This window comes from Thunnus albacares, chromosome 14, assembly GCF_914725855.1.
Source record: "Thunnus albacares chromosome 14, fThuAlb1.1, whole genome shotgun sequence".
Taxonomy (NCBI): domain Eukaryota; kingdom Metazoa; phylum Chordata; class Actinopteri; order Scombriformes; family Scombridae; genus Thunnus; species Thunnus albacares.
The window spans coordinates 90,267-105,923 of record NC_058119.1 but is presented as its reverse complement, the minus strand read 5'-3'; the positions used below and the strand labels follow the sequence as shown (position 1 = coordinate 105,923).

At 39.1% G+C, this 15,657-nt stretch overlaps 1 protein-coding gene across 2 annotated transcripts in view; it reads left to right on the top strand.

Moving 5' to 3' along the window:
• Positions 1 to 15,657, top strand: part of vps8 (VPS8 subunit of CORVET complex) — a 187,086-nt gene that overhangs the window by 88,087 nt on the left and 83,342 nt on the right. For both annotated transcript variants that reach the window (XM_044373367.1, XM_044373366.1), the window contains exons 23-26: positions 7,428 to 7,479; positions 7,587 to 7,629; positions 8,609 to 8,681; positions 11,404 to 11,523. In XM_044373367.1, the coding sequence (XP_044229302.1) occupies positions 7,428 to 7,479; positions 7,587 to 7,629; positions 8,609 to 8,681; positions 11,404 to 11,523 (288 nt within the window). The remainder of the gene's footprint in view (positions 1 to 7,427; positions 7,480 to 7,586; positions 7,630 to 8,608; positions 8,682 to 11,403; positions 11,524 to 15,657) is intronic.

Below are 15,657 nucleotides of genomic sequence, written 5' to 3'. Positions count from 1 at the left end.
CCTGTATTGGGACCCCATCTGTTGTGCCGGCCTCTATCTCTTTCCATCTCGCTGAGTAGTAAGGATTGTATATATTCAACAATATTTTTATTTGTGCAGCTTGGTAATAGCTCTTCAGGCATGGAAGTCCTAACCTTCCTTTGTTTTTGGGTAACTGCAGCGTTCTGTACCTGATCCTCGGTCTTTTCCCCCGCCAAATGTATCTAGAGATCATTTTATTCCATTCCCTAAATTCATCTTCTTTTAACTCCACTGGTAGACTCTGGAACAGGTACAAAATCCTCGGCAGTACATTAATTTTTATCACCTCCACTTTTTGTGTAATGCTCATATATGGTATCAGGTTCCACCTTTTAATATCTGATTTAATTCTACTAAGCAATGGATCGTAGTTGATGGACTTCAATTGTCCTAAGTCTTGAGGTAGATTAACTCCCAAATATTTTAATGATTTTGATTCCCAGTTAATTTTGTAATTGTCCCTAATCGCTTGGCCTGGTCTATAGTTGTAAGTAATAACCTGAGTTTTTTGTATATTTATTTTATAGCCTGATAAATGACCATAATCTGTGAGGGTTGTCATAAGTGCAGGGAAGGACGTATCTGAACTTGTTAAATACATTAATATGTCATCTGCAAATAGAGCTATCTTTTGTACCCCTCCCCCTATATCTACACCTGTAATATTTTCATTGTGTTTTATCCAAGTACTTAGAGGTTCCAAAAATATAGCAAAGAGAAGAGGACTCGCTGAGCAACCTTGACGACAGCCTCGTTCTAGTGTGAAAAACTTTGAAAGACTCCCATTGATCCTGATCCTAGCCGTTGGTTTATTATACAGGGCCTTTATGACTTTAATAAATGTCTTATGAAAATTGAACCGATCCAGCACTTTGTATAGAAAGTCCCACCCCACCGAATCAAAAGCTTTTTCTGCATCTATTCCCACCACTACTGTCTCTATTTTATTTTTGATTACATGTTGCATAACATGTAGGGTGCACCTGATATTGTCTTGCGTCTGTCTTCGTTTTATGAATCCCGTCTGGTCTAAATGTATCATTTCTGGCAGAATTTTTTCTAGTCGTTGGGCTAAAATGGCTGTAAACAATCTATAATCTTGGTTGAGGACACTAATAGGCCTATAACTGGAGCTCATCCTTTCCTTCCTTCAGAATTACAGAGATGATGGCTTCTCTCCATGAGTGAGGAATTTCCCCCTCCTTCAACACCCAGCTAAATGCCTTCCGCAGAAGTGGGATTAATGTTACCTTAAATATTCTGTACCATTCTGCTGTATATCCGTCTGCACCCAGGGACTTGTTGGCCTTAAGATTTGAGATTGCTTTATTAACTTCCTCTTCTGTAATTTCAGCAGTTAAAGCCTCATTCTGTTCTTCTGTTACATTTGGTAAATTTAAGTTCTCCAAAAATTGATCCATCTGGGTTTTATCACTAGCTTTCGGTTGAGCATATAGGTTTTTATAATAAGTTTCAAAGCATCTTTGTATTTCCTCTGTTGATCTTGTATGCGGTTCTCTTATTTTGTAAATGTTATTTTTTGCCTGCTGTTTTTTCAGTTTATATGCTAGCAATTTTGTTGACTTGCCCCCCACTTCATAATATCTTTGTTTTATAAATAACAGGTTTTTTTTGGATCTCCTGTGCGTAAATCTCATTTATCTCCGCCCTCTTTCTTTTTATTTCCTGATATATGTCCTCTTCCAATTTATCTTTATGTTCTCTTTCTAGCCTTTTTAGATCTGATTTTAATGTGTCAAGTTGTAGCTGTCTCATCTTTTTTAAGTATGCTGATTTGGCTATTAGCTTCCCTCTCATCACGGCCTTACACGCATCCCACAGTACAGACAGAGACACCTCACCATTGTCATTATCCTCTATATATGTCTGAAGTTCCTTCACTATTTCCTCCTTTGTGTGTCCTCTTAACTTGTTTGAGTTTAATCTCCAGATTGTTGTTTTTTTCTCGCTCGCCAGACATAGTGTTAAGTAAAGAGGGCTATGGTCTGATAGATCCCTTACTCCTATATCACATTTTTCTACCCTATACCTATCTTTATTATTCATCAGGAAATAATCAATCCTTGTGTATATGTTGTGTGGTGATGAATAGTAAGTGTAATCCTTACTTGTGGGATTCAGATCCCTCCAAATGTCTACAATTCCCAGTTCAGACATCATCATCTTAATTTTTTTACTGATTGCACTTTTTGTATCCCACCTCCTGAGGCATCCAGCTGTGGGTTTAGTCTCTGGTTCTCTGGCCTCCAGCAATCAAAATACCCTCTGCCTCTAGTGTCATCAAATCAAACATCTGTCTATAAAACTTCCAATCCGAGCCTGGTGGGGCATAAATGTTAAAAAAAGTTACCACCTCCCCCTCAAGTTTCCCCTTAACCATGATGTATCTACCCTCTTTGTCCCCTGTCACAGATATCTTTTCAAATGAGATCTTCCCTGAAATCAAAATAGCCACCCCTCGCCGGCGTCCTGATTTGTAGGAGGCAGAGAATATTTGGTTGTAGCCATTTCTTGTCAGCTTTGCATGTTCCTTCTCTGTCAGATGAGTTTCTTGTAATAAAATTACCCCTACCCCTTCTTTTTTCATCTTACTAATTATCTTACTCCTGTTGGTTGGGTTAAGTACACCATTTACATTATATGAGGCTACTTTAATGCAGTTCTTGGATGTTGTTATCAATCTCTGTTCCACCTGAATTGTGTCTCTCTCCTATCCTCTCTGTCATATTTACCCCCCTATAGCTACTGAAACAGTAATGAACATTAAACAACTTATAACAAAGGTTTAACTTAAGTACTTTTAAACAGAATACTATAAGAACTTCCTTTGGTGAGGTCTGTCTATTGACCTTCTCTGAGCTCTGGTGTTCAGTCCGCTCTGAGGGATGAGCACTGCTCCCTAAAGGCAGAGAGCCCTCGCTGCTGAAAACAGCAGCGTTCATAAGTTCGCAACTGCATTTAGTGCTTCCCTGACGTCCTTGGCTTGTGAGGTTATGAAGTTAGCGACTAAAATCCATATAAAACGCTGTAGTCTTATCAAAATTGAGTTTACACATCTCTCACCTCGTAGGCTAATGTTATTTCCTGGAAACAGTCAAATCTTAACCTTTTATAGTGTTGTTTCATCGGGAATCCCGGTCTCTCCTGAAGGCTTGCAGTTTCTGTTGGTATCCCGGCCGTGTCTCTGTTGTCCCGCGGCCCGTCTTCACACTGCCCGACGACCACATTAGTTTAATCCGCTCCATCCAGTTTTCCTCCGGTGTCACGACCTCCACCTGGAGCCCTCGGGACAGCATGTCCTTCGTCGCCTCCTCCGCTGTGTTATAGAGGCATGTCTCCCCCTCGTAAAACACCCAGAGTTTTGCTGGGAAAGGTGTCTGAAAATGTATTTTCTTTTCTCTCAGTACCTTTTTTGCCTCCGTGTATTCCTTGCGTTTTCTCAGGACGTCTGGTGCATAGTCATGGTCTAGAAACACCTTCCTCCCCTCATATATGAAACCCTTTTTCTGCCACGCAATCTTGATAAGTTCCTCCTTACTGCGGAAACTTTGCAACTTCATCACGATGGATCTTGGAGGGGAGTCTTTGGGAGGTTGGGAGACTAAAGCCCGATGGGCTCTTTCAATCTTCAAGTGATGGGGGGTAAGTCCAGCTTCTCCCTAAGGAGGTTTTCGATGAACGTAATCATTGATTGAGCATTACTCTCTGCACCTTCCTTCACCCCATGAGTGCGGACATTTTCCCTCCTCTCGCGGCCCTCCTCATTCTGGTCTCGACCCGCCTCTGCAGCTCCACGGGTTCCAACGCGGCTTCCTCCAGGCTGCAAGTGCGCTCCTCTGTTTCCACAATCCACTTTTTGGCGTAATCAATCCTGTTGTTTGTCTTTCTGATATTATCTCTGATTTCTTTGAGATTTTCGAAGTTCTCCCGGCGAAACTCTCTTATCTCTTGTAAGATTGTTTCCAGGTCTGCCATACTTTTAGCGGGTGGCTGTATCTCTCTTCCCTCTCGGCTTGGTTGCGCTGCTAGCTTGGCATTCACTCTCTCAGTTGTAGACTCTGCTAGCTCTCCAGCCAACCCGCGTGGCTCGCATGTTAGCTTAGCTGGCTCGTTGTCCTGCACAAAGTTCATATCAGCGTTTTTATTCGACTTTCGATTTTTCCCTCTGGTCTTATCCATCGCCCTTTTAAAACACTTTCAAATTTATCATCCCTTTCTCTAACTGATAGGTTTGTAGGGCTTATTTAATATCAATGTCGGGGAGCTCATTTTTTATGCCGCTGCCATGTTGGTATGCCGCCGGAAGTTCCGACAATACACATTTCAATCAAACTTTGACCAGGTCATGTGGGGTAAAAGTCTCTACTTTTCTAAAAATAGACTTGATGAAAATTAGGAAATTAATTTGTTTTACACACAAACTCATCAAGAGTTTTCAATTTACTAATTGAAATTCAAGTGACTGAGCCCAAAACTTGTTTTTGATGATACAGGTGTGAGCAAGACAGACATGTCTCACCCTGCAGAAAATTCTCATCCTGTCAATCAAACTTTCAAAATAAAAGTACACCACACTTGTAAGAAATATCCCTCATTTTTGAAAAGCAAAATGATCTGATCCTGACGGGCCAGAGTGCGTGGTCCCAACCAATGCTGCTTGCAGCTTTAATTAAAATAAGTTCTCTTTCAAAAAAACATCCCAAGATATGAGTGGAAAGTTTTGTTCTTGCAGCTGTATTCATAACCTTTTTTTGACTCAAATATAGCTTAACCATGTCATGTGATATGCTACTTCAGTACACTTTAACAACAAATATTACTGGGACTACCACAGAAAATTGCAGATGTTGGGCCGTGGCTACAAGTTTGGCTATCAGCAATAATTAATGATTATCAAAGATAATTGTTAATTATTAAAATCAATAAAATTATTAATAAGAATTGATAATAACGGGGCACCACCCTGGACTAGCCAATTCAGTCTCAAAGTGTACTAATCTATGAATTTGGGACTTTGATTAATAATTAATTTAATAACTATAAACAAAATCACCATATCAATAGCTTGTTAAGGTTGAAGGATATGGAGTTCTTTACAGAGCAGGGGTTGGCAAAACTCATTCTTGTGCAACATTAAAACAGACAACAGGTATATCCAAGTGTGTGTGTGTGTGTGTGTGTGTGTGTGTGTGTGTGTGTGTGTGGAAGACAATAGCAAGATGGCTGCAGTCACCTGGTGACTGAGCACATGGCATGCCGACAATTTGGCTGATAAAGGGAACTACAGAGATAGAAGGCCAGACCATGTGGTGTCTTGAACCACATGTGCTGCCTGAACCAAAGTTCGCCAAACTAGGTTTTAACCTCTTAACTGTGTGGTTCTCGATTCAAGGCCAATTGGTGTATGCTAAAGGTGCCAGATTAAAATGAGGTTAGTTGCATGCAAGGCCTAGTTACTGGATGTAACATGTGTTAAGCATGCTAACATCAACCTAGCGGTGTGGCTATGCAGTAACCTGACTATAGGCATCAAGGACATCACAACAACATTTCAATGTATAACCTTAACCAAATCAATACACGTACAGTACATTGTTTGAGTTAAACATTCTTGCTTAGCTGTACTATGCTTCACTGTGCCTAGCAAGGCAGTGAAGCATAGTACGGCTTCACTGGGGGGCCCAGGTCACTCCTTTGTGTGGAGTTAGCGGCAAGCTAACTCCATTTCGCGGCTCCTGTACTTGTTAAACTGGCCAGCAGACTTGTGTGTTAGCTGCTGGCACAAGGAAACTTAGTTTCTGTGTCTTAGGCAGGCTCTTGCGTCTTCTGCCGTAAAGAAGACCGTGTGTGTCTGCTGTGAGCAGGCCACACAAGAGAGCAGAGAGCTGCTCCAGCAGCTGCCGGAGGTGTGAAAGACCAAGCAGCTGCTCCTGCAGCTGAAGGAGAAAGAGAGCAAGGAGCTGCTCCTGCTGCAGCTCGTGGAGAAAAGAGAAAGATAAGAGGGGAATCTCTAGTTTTGATAACCTGGATCCATGGGTGGAGCTTCACACTTTGGGTGCGAACCCCCAGGGCTCAGGTTTCTTGGAGTCTTGAAGCATGTGGTAAACTGTGGTCCACATGTAGTCCCAACACAGATGAACACTTCATATCTAAGAATTCACATTTTAAACACTACCACTGACTATCCCTGTAACAAACTGGCCACAATTTCACCTATTGACCATATACGGTCCAGCCATATACAATGTTTTGACCTAGTCTTGTTGCACTTATAAAAAAAAAATCAAATACAGTCTAAGAGGATCAACAGCACAGTATCATAAAAGATGGAACTCTTTGTTACTGATGTGAATTCATTCATTTGTCACTCAGGATGGTGATTAAACAAAATGTTTCCAACACTTTTTTTTGTTTGTCCATTGTGTGGGTTTTTTTTTTAGTTGTTTTTCTTCCTTTTTAATTCTTAATATATATATATATATATATATATATATATATATATATATATATACACACACACAGTTAATGTAACTACCTGTTGTTCAATAGTGTTGTATTCCTAATAAACACATTTAAAACATAAAAAACTTATTTCATTACTTCATGTCAGATATTGTCAGAGATGCAAATGTGCTCTCAATAAATAGGATTACTTAAATTTCAGTTAGATTTCAATAGCAATATTTCTATGCTAGAAAGCTTCAGCTTCATATTGACTAATTAAATTAATATTATGGCTTTTGCTGGATTCACACTGTAACCATGGAAGTACAAACTATTTGACATTTAATGATTAGGTTCAGCTATAATTTCCTACCAAAAGCTCTGTAAATTAAATTTCTGGGCTAGAAAGCTTCAAACATTTATGAATCTCCGTAGGCAGAGTTCAATGGTGGGATCATCAAGTTCACCTGACTCCACCCTAAATATCAAATTATAATATACACTGATCTGCAGGCCTAATATACTATTAATGCAATAGAAGTCATCACAAAAAGTCATGTTGATGTTGATGAGGAATACTGTGGTAAATGCTGCCAAATACAAACTGTAAAACTGTCACATTACAGCAGAAAAACAAGGGACTTGCACTGTGTGTTCCCCATTGGTTGTTGCAGTATTTCCCACTCTGTAACTCCCAGTGGTGTTGCACTAAATGGCACCCCCACTTATTATTACTGATAATTAGTGCCTATAGTTGCATATTGTGGTCATTCACGATTGTCTTTTTCATTCTAAAAAAACATTTTTAGTCAGCAATTATTTTATTGTATTAATTTTTGTATTCTATTGTATTAAGCCTTTCAACTTTCAACTTTACATCAGATCCTGAGAAATAATTGATAACATTCCCATTTGTTTTCTATGTGTTGGTTGTGTTTCAGAAACTCTTTGCAGTGATTGGCCCACCACTTAGTGAAGGGAGGAGCCTAACAGGTAAGCCTGAGAATCACATCCCCACGAATTTATAGTACCAACTATTTTGAGTTTCTTTATAGTACAGAAAGTTTGAAAAGCACATTTCCCTTTTTCTCTTTGGACAGATGAGGAAGTGGTGATGGGAAACAAACTTCTGGTATACATAAGGTAAGTTAAGAGATAATGTATATAATTTTATACCTCTGTTAGTTTGTGCAGCTGGTATACAATATAGCCAATGGTTTGCTATATGCCTAAGCTACTACTTAGAGGAGTCCAACGTTTATTGTGATTGTGAGAGGTGTCACTAAATTCTTGACTCCACTTGTACTAACAAAAATGCGTAACATACGGATTACAGAAATGCATTCTGTGGCAAGGAATGATGTTCTAAAAACTGTTAAAAACTGCAAAAGACCAGGCAAGTGTCATCACATCCATGCAGTTAAGCCTAATGCTACAGCCAAACCAGCATCTCTCTTCCCACACTTTTCCCCCCAAACTATTTAACAGAACAGCGTATGATAAAGATCTTTACTTAAATTGCTTCCTGTAATATGTAGTGTAGTGTCCAATAATGTTTGTATAATACTCATGGGTAAATGAATAGTTTGAGGTTTTGGACAGTATGCAAAATGTCTGTCTTCATCCCTAGCATACATGCTCAGCTACAACGGCTAGCATAGGCAGTATGGCATAGGAAAATGCCTGGGGTGCCAAGGTGATGGAGATGAAGAGAAATAAAAAAACAGAAAAAAGAACAATGTAGTGATACATGTAAATTGTGGATTCAAATGCACCCTCCATGTTGTCAATAGATCATGTTTCCTTCTGCTTCTGTATGCTCAGACCACTTTTCATAGTTGGCTGAGGCGCATTACCAACCACTCCAAATTCTCAAAAGAAACCACTTTCAGTTGAGTGTGTGCATCTTCACTTTGATAGGCCTATGATTCTTACCAGTGTTGCTCACAACTGCTTGTAGAATGCGCACAATATGCAGGTTTACTATATACATTTATAATTCACCACATTGTTAATACATATTGAGGAGTGTGTGTGTGTGTGTGTGTGTGTGCGCGTGTGTGTGTGTGTGTGTGTGTGTGTGTGTGCGCGCACACGTGTGTGCATGTGTTTGTGTATGTAGCTGCTGTCTTGCAGGAAGGGCGTATCCACTTGGAGACATTCCTGAAGACCTTGTGGTTCAAGTCAAGAACCAGGTATGTAGATACTCTGTATTTGAAAAACATCAGGCCAGAGTGTGTGTGTGTTTGTGTGTGTGTGTGTGTGATTGTGTTCTTAAGCCACACCAATCCCCCACCAGTCACTGCTCACTCAGAATTTTTTTTTTTTTAATGACTTGGAGGAGGATGCACTGATCAGATACAGATGTGGCTGAAATTATTGGTACCCTTACATTTTATTAAAATAATGCACCATTTGCCCTGAACAGTGTTGATATTTAAAGATATTTTGTTATCAATGCATGTCTATGTTTGGTTTGCAGTGGAACAAAACAAAAAAAGTTGTTAAAATAATTGAATTTATGCTTATTCTATGAAGATATTCTAAAATAGCCTGGACAAAATTATTGGTACCCTTTTGAGGTTGTAAGAAATAACTGATTTGTAGTGATACTTTAAGCAGACTATTGTGTTTTAATTAGTATCATAGGTGTTTTTAATTTTATAATCACTCATGCAGCCAGTTTAAAAAGAGAAAATTACCAACTCTGCTGTTCTGTACCACTGTGTGCATCACATTGAACATGGAAAACAGAAGGAAAACTAGAGAGTGGTCTGGAGACATTGGAAAAAAGGTAATAGCTAAGCATGGTCAACGTAAAGGTTACAAGACCATCTCCAAAGAGCTTGATGTTCCTGTGACTACTGTTGCCAATATTATTAAGAAGCTTAAGGCCCATGAAACTGTAGCCATCTCCGGATGTCGTTGTAAGTGGAAAATTGGCCTGAGATTGAACAGAAGTATTGCTTGAATGGTCGAGAATACAGATCCAAGCTGATCTTCAAGTTCAAGGTACAATGGTTTCGCACCATCCATTGCTGTTTGAATGAAAAATGGGCTCCATTGTAGAAGACCCCACTTCCAAGAGGGAGACACAAAAAAGTCAGACTGGACTTTGCCAAAATGCATGTTGACAAGCCACAGTCCTGTGCTTTGGACAGATGAAACAAAATTAGAGCTTTTTGGTAAATCACACCAACCCTATGTTTATAGAAGAAAAAATGAAGCCTTCAAAGAAAAGAACACCATGCCTACTGTGAAACATGGAAGATGCACAGTGATGTTTTGGAGTTGCTTTGCTGCCTCAGGCACTGGGTGCCTTGAATCTGTGCAGGGCACGATGAAATCAAAAGAGTATCAAGAAAATTTGGAGCGAAACATACAACCCACTGTCATGGGTCCTCCAGCGGGATAATGACCCCAAACATACATCAAAAAGCACCCAAGAGTGGATGAGAAGAAAACATTGGACCATTCTGAAGTGGCCTGCTATGAGATCTGATCTGAATTCCATTGAACATCTGTGGAAAGAGCTGAAACTTGCAAGTGGGAGACAAAACCCATCAAACTTGAGAGCTGGAGCAGTTTGCTCAAGAAGAATGGGCCGAACCACCGGTGGAGAAGTGTAAAAACCTTATTCAGAGTTACAGAAAGCGCTTGACTGTAGTTATTGCCTCCAAAGGCTGTGATACAAAATATTAAGTTAAGGGTACCAATATTTTTGGCAATGCCATTTTCATTTGTTTTATTGTATTAAATAATATAGATCAAAATCAAAGTTTCAGTTATATTCAGTGTGAAATGGGTCTCTGTTTGGTGCTTTATAAATAAAATTGAATTGAACTGAAAATTCTTCCACAAAGTAGAGTGATCCTGGTCACTCTCACACACTAAAGTCACAGATTTTTAACTAAGTAGAAAGAGTGCCTGTTATGGGATTAGTACTCTGTATCATCTAATACCCTGAAAAAGTGTGATTGTTTCTGTGGCCTGGATTCATTTATTGGCTCAATTTGTCACAGTTGTCAAGCCTGATTAGCAGTGTTGGGAACGCGTTACAAAGTAATTACAGTACTTACAGTAACGCACTACTGTAATTCCACTACTTTTGGCAGTAACTAGTAATGTAACTAATTACTTTTTCGAATTAAATAAAACAATTACATTTACTCACATTTAGTTGGGCTTGTTTCTCGTTACTTTTGTCTTACGTGAAAAAAGTGGACAAAAAAAAAGTGGACAGCTGCATCTGACCTTACTGTGTCTCAGAGCCGCGTTGTAAAGTCACGTTATTGTAGCCATCTCGTGGTAAAACATAAGCTTTGTCTCTGGAGTTATCATGTTATATATTGTAAATAATACCTGTTACTGAACTGCTGCTGCTTTTCCTGGTTTGAGTTGTGGATCAAGGGTAAAAGTGGAGTGAACTCTGAAATTGTGTGACAACTTACATGTTTGTGTTAAAAGCAACGCAGAACTTTTTATAATGCAGTAATTTAATTACTTTTTGAGAGAAGTAACTAGTAACTGTAACTAATTACTAATTTTTAGTAACTTGCCCAACACTGCTAATTAGAGATGCTGGCTGGCATTTGAGTGGCTAGATTAGAGAGGGTGGTGCCATGAAAAGTGACGTTAAGAAGTATAGAGTATGTGTCACTGGGACAATACCACTTGGACAAACTGTAGTTTGTTGAAAAGGATATTTTGAAGTAAGAATTGCTATAGCAGTAAAAGGAAATGAAATTGAAAAAAATGTTGGACAATTTGGAGTTTGATGGGATGCTGCCTATTCTGACTACAGAGTTCTCCAATTTCAAAATTCATCTGAAGAAATGTAGTTGTAGACATTAAAAGCAAGCCTTTCTATACAGTGAACTAATGCTGTGTGGGTGCATGTGTTTGTTTGTGTGTCAGGTGTTTGAGTTCCTAATCCGTCTCCATTCAGCCGACTCATCAGAGGAGGAGGAGGTTTTCCCGTTTATTCATACACTCCTCCACTTTGACACCCGGGAATTCCTCAATGTGCTTGCCATGGTGAGATGTTCTTGTCATTTTAACTTCTGTCATGCTGGTAGATGTGTTTTTTTTAGTATGTTGAAACGCTGGATGACTGTATCTTGAATATCTTAGTAGGTCATTTATCTGAACCACCGCCTTTACCTTCAGTAGAGTAGTAGGTCAGTTTACTTGCCACTTAAGTTGTCATATAAAAACTGCTACCGATGAAATTTTAAAAAATGTTTGTAAAGCAGTTTCCAACTGGATGCAATGTTCTGAATATTATTATTATATTACTATCCATGTACCAGTTAGTGTAGCTGCTGCCTTCCTCACTTGGCCTGGCACAGTAGGCTGTCATGATTCCTCTCCACATGGAGGTACATGTGAAGCTCCACTCTGTCTCCAGCTGCACTTGGCAGTTGCAGGATCCTCCAAATCTTACAAGTGCAATGACTTGGAAATGATCCCTCAGAGGTCTACCACTTCATTGACTTCCAGGCTGAGCTGGAAATGCCTCTCCAGAGGAAAGGCAAATTTCTTACTTCTACTCCATCAGATTCTCCAAATGTAACTGTTCATTTCAAATTGAATTTTGACAAAGGTTTCATTTGACAACCTTTGCAGGGAGGTGTGTGTCTTATGGCAAGTCCCCTAGTCCAGTGGTTACCAAACTGGGGAGATACAATGGGGGCACGGTGGAGGCTGAATATAGATAGAGAAGTTAGTGGAAAGGCTGTCAAAAAGAGATATAACATCACAGCTACAAAAACAAAGACAAGAACATAAGATGAGGCGGGATGCATGTTGGGTAAAACATTTCCAGCTGCTGATTATCAAGCATTCAGTATTGTATGACCTACAACCATCTACTGTCTGTTTGTGCAGTCTGTGAGTTTTTCTCAACTTTTAAATGTTTTTTTCTTACATTGTGACATCCGGTATATTGTTTTTTATTCAAGTAGGTCATCAGTACACAAGCTAACAAGTCCCTCATGACCTTCTTTCAGCATTCAGTAGGACTAGAAGTCTGTGTGAAGACCAGGGCTGTAGTGGTAAATAAAAGCTTGGGTAACAGTGTTTCCTGTGGACCAAGTCACCAAGGCATTGGATTTATACAATAGAAGACTTTGAAAAGACTTTTAAAAGACTTAGGTCTGATACTCTCTCACATCTTAAACAAAACAATGTGTCATAAGTTACTAAGTTTAGTTACAGACTAAGATTTTGCAAAGACTGGGGATCTTGCAGGGTCACTATTTGCAAGAATACAACTAAATTCATTTTGAGATTATTTCCCATCCTGCTCCTGGTGAAATTTACAGACAGAAGCTGCTCTAGTTTTTTCTGAAAAACCAGCGAAAAAGAAATGCTACATGCTGATTGTTCCTGTTATTAACTCATTTTCATTTAACAACTTTTTTTTTTTACAAATGCATTTTTTTGGAGTAATGTTTCTTACATTATATCAGCTAAGATAATCATATTTCAAAAGGTGTTGTCCTTCACTTGAAAAATGCCTTAAATTTCCAGGTTTTCCAGGATGTGTGGGGAAACTAGGCATTTTTACAATATTAAAACAACTACACAGTTTATACAGCTGCCCAAAGAAACCACATTCAACCATTAACTATCTGGACATAGCACTTTCAGCTGTGAACATTTCTGTTTGAAAACCCTGCAAACTGTATGCAATACAGTAGAGAGAGCAGCAGCCCGAATAATTATATAAAGGCAGAGAGTCACAAGTTTAACTCCTCCAACTGGCCTGAAACCACGTGTGAAAAAGCAGTACGTACACCGCAGACACACAGCAGCTGACAGAAAGGGGAGGTCATATTATGAGATTTAAAGTTTCATCAGGACCATCAAGCATATGTTTAATAAGGAGTTTAGTTTAAAAACACGTACACAAAAGGCAACTATTTACTGCATACTGCCTGTAGAAACTGAGATTACATTTAGCTAACAGTCATCCTGATCAACCACCATCAGTAATCAATACAAACACACATTATTAGACTGTAGACCATTAGGGATGTTCTTAATTATTTTATTAACATTTATTTAATTTTGAATGATTAATACCATCAGTTAAACAGCTAAAGCTAGAGTGTGAGACTTTTGTCTTCCCCTTCTGGCCGTGAGAGTAAAAGAGGGCACTCATCTGTGATTGTCTGCCACAGGCATGCAGCACACTCTTATGTGCACACCGAATAACAGACACACAGAGGGCCGGTAAGAACGGATATATTGGCCGTAACCTACTGTTGTGGCTATGAAATGGTGGATAAATTGTTTTGAGCGTCACACAAACTTTGAGGTTGAAGTCTGAAAAATGTGACTACAAGTTTCCATTTTGCTTACCTGTTGGCTGTTTTTGACCATGAATAAGCTGGGAGCAGGGGAGGAGGAGGTTTTTGTTACAACGCTCTCACCGCTGGAGTATTCAGTGTGTGTTTTCGTTGTTAATCTGTTCATACATTAGAAAGTCTGGCTATTATTTAATATTATTTTAATAAATTATAAAATATTTTCCTCCACATGAGATCTAGGCTATTATGCCAGTAATAAAGCGCACTTGGCGCCGTAGGATTCAATTTGTGTTTTCATTTTGTTAATCTGTTTCTGTTCAGTAGGAAGTCTAGCTACTATTTGCTATTTACTGAAACATTTATTTAAATTAAATATTTTTCGTGTAGGCCTATTGGTCTGAGTAAACTCTACCTTACTTTAGCTACTCTATCACAGCCATGAGGGCTTACGGATGGATAGATGAATATATATATATATATATATATATATATATATATATATATCTCATAATAGGTGAAACTATCTGTTAATCTCATGGCTGTGTTAACAATTACTGAGGTTGTTGTGTCGAATTGTTGCAGAAAAATGTATCAGAGCAAAAAGAAACTCTCTCTTAATAAAAGGGAGTCAGAGGTCCAAGTAGCAAAGTGTTCTTTAATGCCGGCAAAAAAGGGGAACGAGTAGCACTTTTTACAAAGTATCAAATCGCTCCAAAGGTTTTTCTCTGGGGCATTGTTTTTATGTCCTTGGGTCAGCTTAGGCCACACCTTATCATCCAGCCTCCCTAATTTTTGACCAATTATTATGTTACTTTTTTCCTCGTCACTCGTTGCTGGCAAAAACTCTTCAGACCATGTTTTGAGCTGTTTGTGGGCATATCCCGGCCCACATAATTCTTCCTGATTGTGTCCAATTTTTTATATATAAGTATTGGGAATCACTTTATACCATTATTGTCCAGTTGTCTTCTGGCCTCTTATTTTATTCTAGTTATTCTTAGTCATTTTACACCCTTATTTCTTGATCTCTTCCAGAGGATATTTTTTCTAAAAGTTGAAGACTTTAATGCAGACCCAAGCAACATGACATGTAATACAAACACACTCAAATTTCTCCAGTGTATGATTATGATTCTTCTACTGTGCCTCTATATGTACAGTGTGATTAAATATGGTTCGTGAGATTATAACTACACCAATACAAATTGTATCCCACTAGCCCTTATTGCTTATAAACTTGTAAAATCAATCTGCATAGCTTAATATTGTCTTTAAGCACACCAATGACTTTTAATGAAACTACACCACATTTCCCCCCTTTGGGACTAAAAGTCCCATCGATAATGCTTGGGGATGATCAGGTCCCATTGCCAATCAATATTTATGTACACTGTATTTAGGTTCACAAACCATGTCATCTCTTAATAACAAGGATCCTGCAATATGGGGAATGGGTGACAAATACATCTAAGTCATAGGGGTTCAGGCACATTCATTTAGTTTCAGTATCATAAGTATTAGTAGTAGTCTTAGGTAGCAAGAAAACAAATCAAAAACAATCATTGGACAATACAGTAGTTAGCTGATTGTAGGACTAGATTTCGGTCCTTCCCATAATGAGGGTGGAGCGGGCAGCAGGTCAGTCTCCACTGAGTTGTCGTCAATTTCTCGTTTAGTAGTGGAGCTGGCGCCCTTCCCCCCTTTGATGCCTTCTGATTCAGTGTATAAGTACTGCATGGGTTACGGCGGTTGTGGTTGCTGTTCCTGGCGGGTCCTGCTCCTCAAGAGCCATGGAGTTGATGGTGGCTTGTGGGGTGGTGGTGGTCTGCTCTCAGTCCAGGTGGGTCCTGTCGAA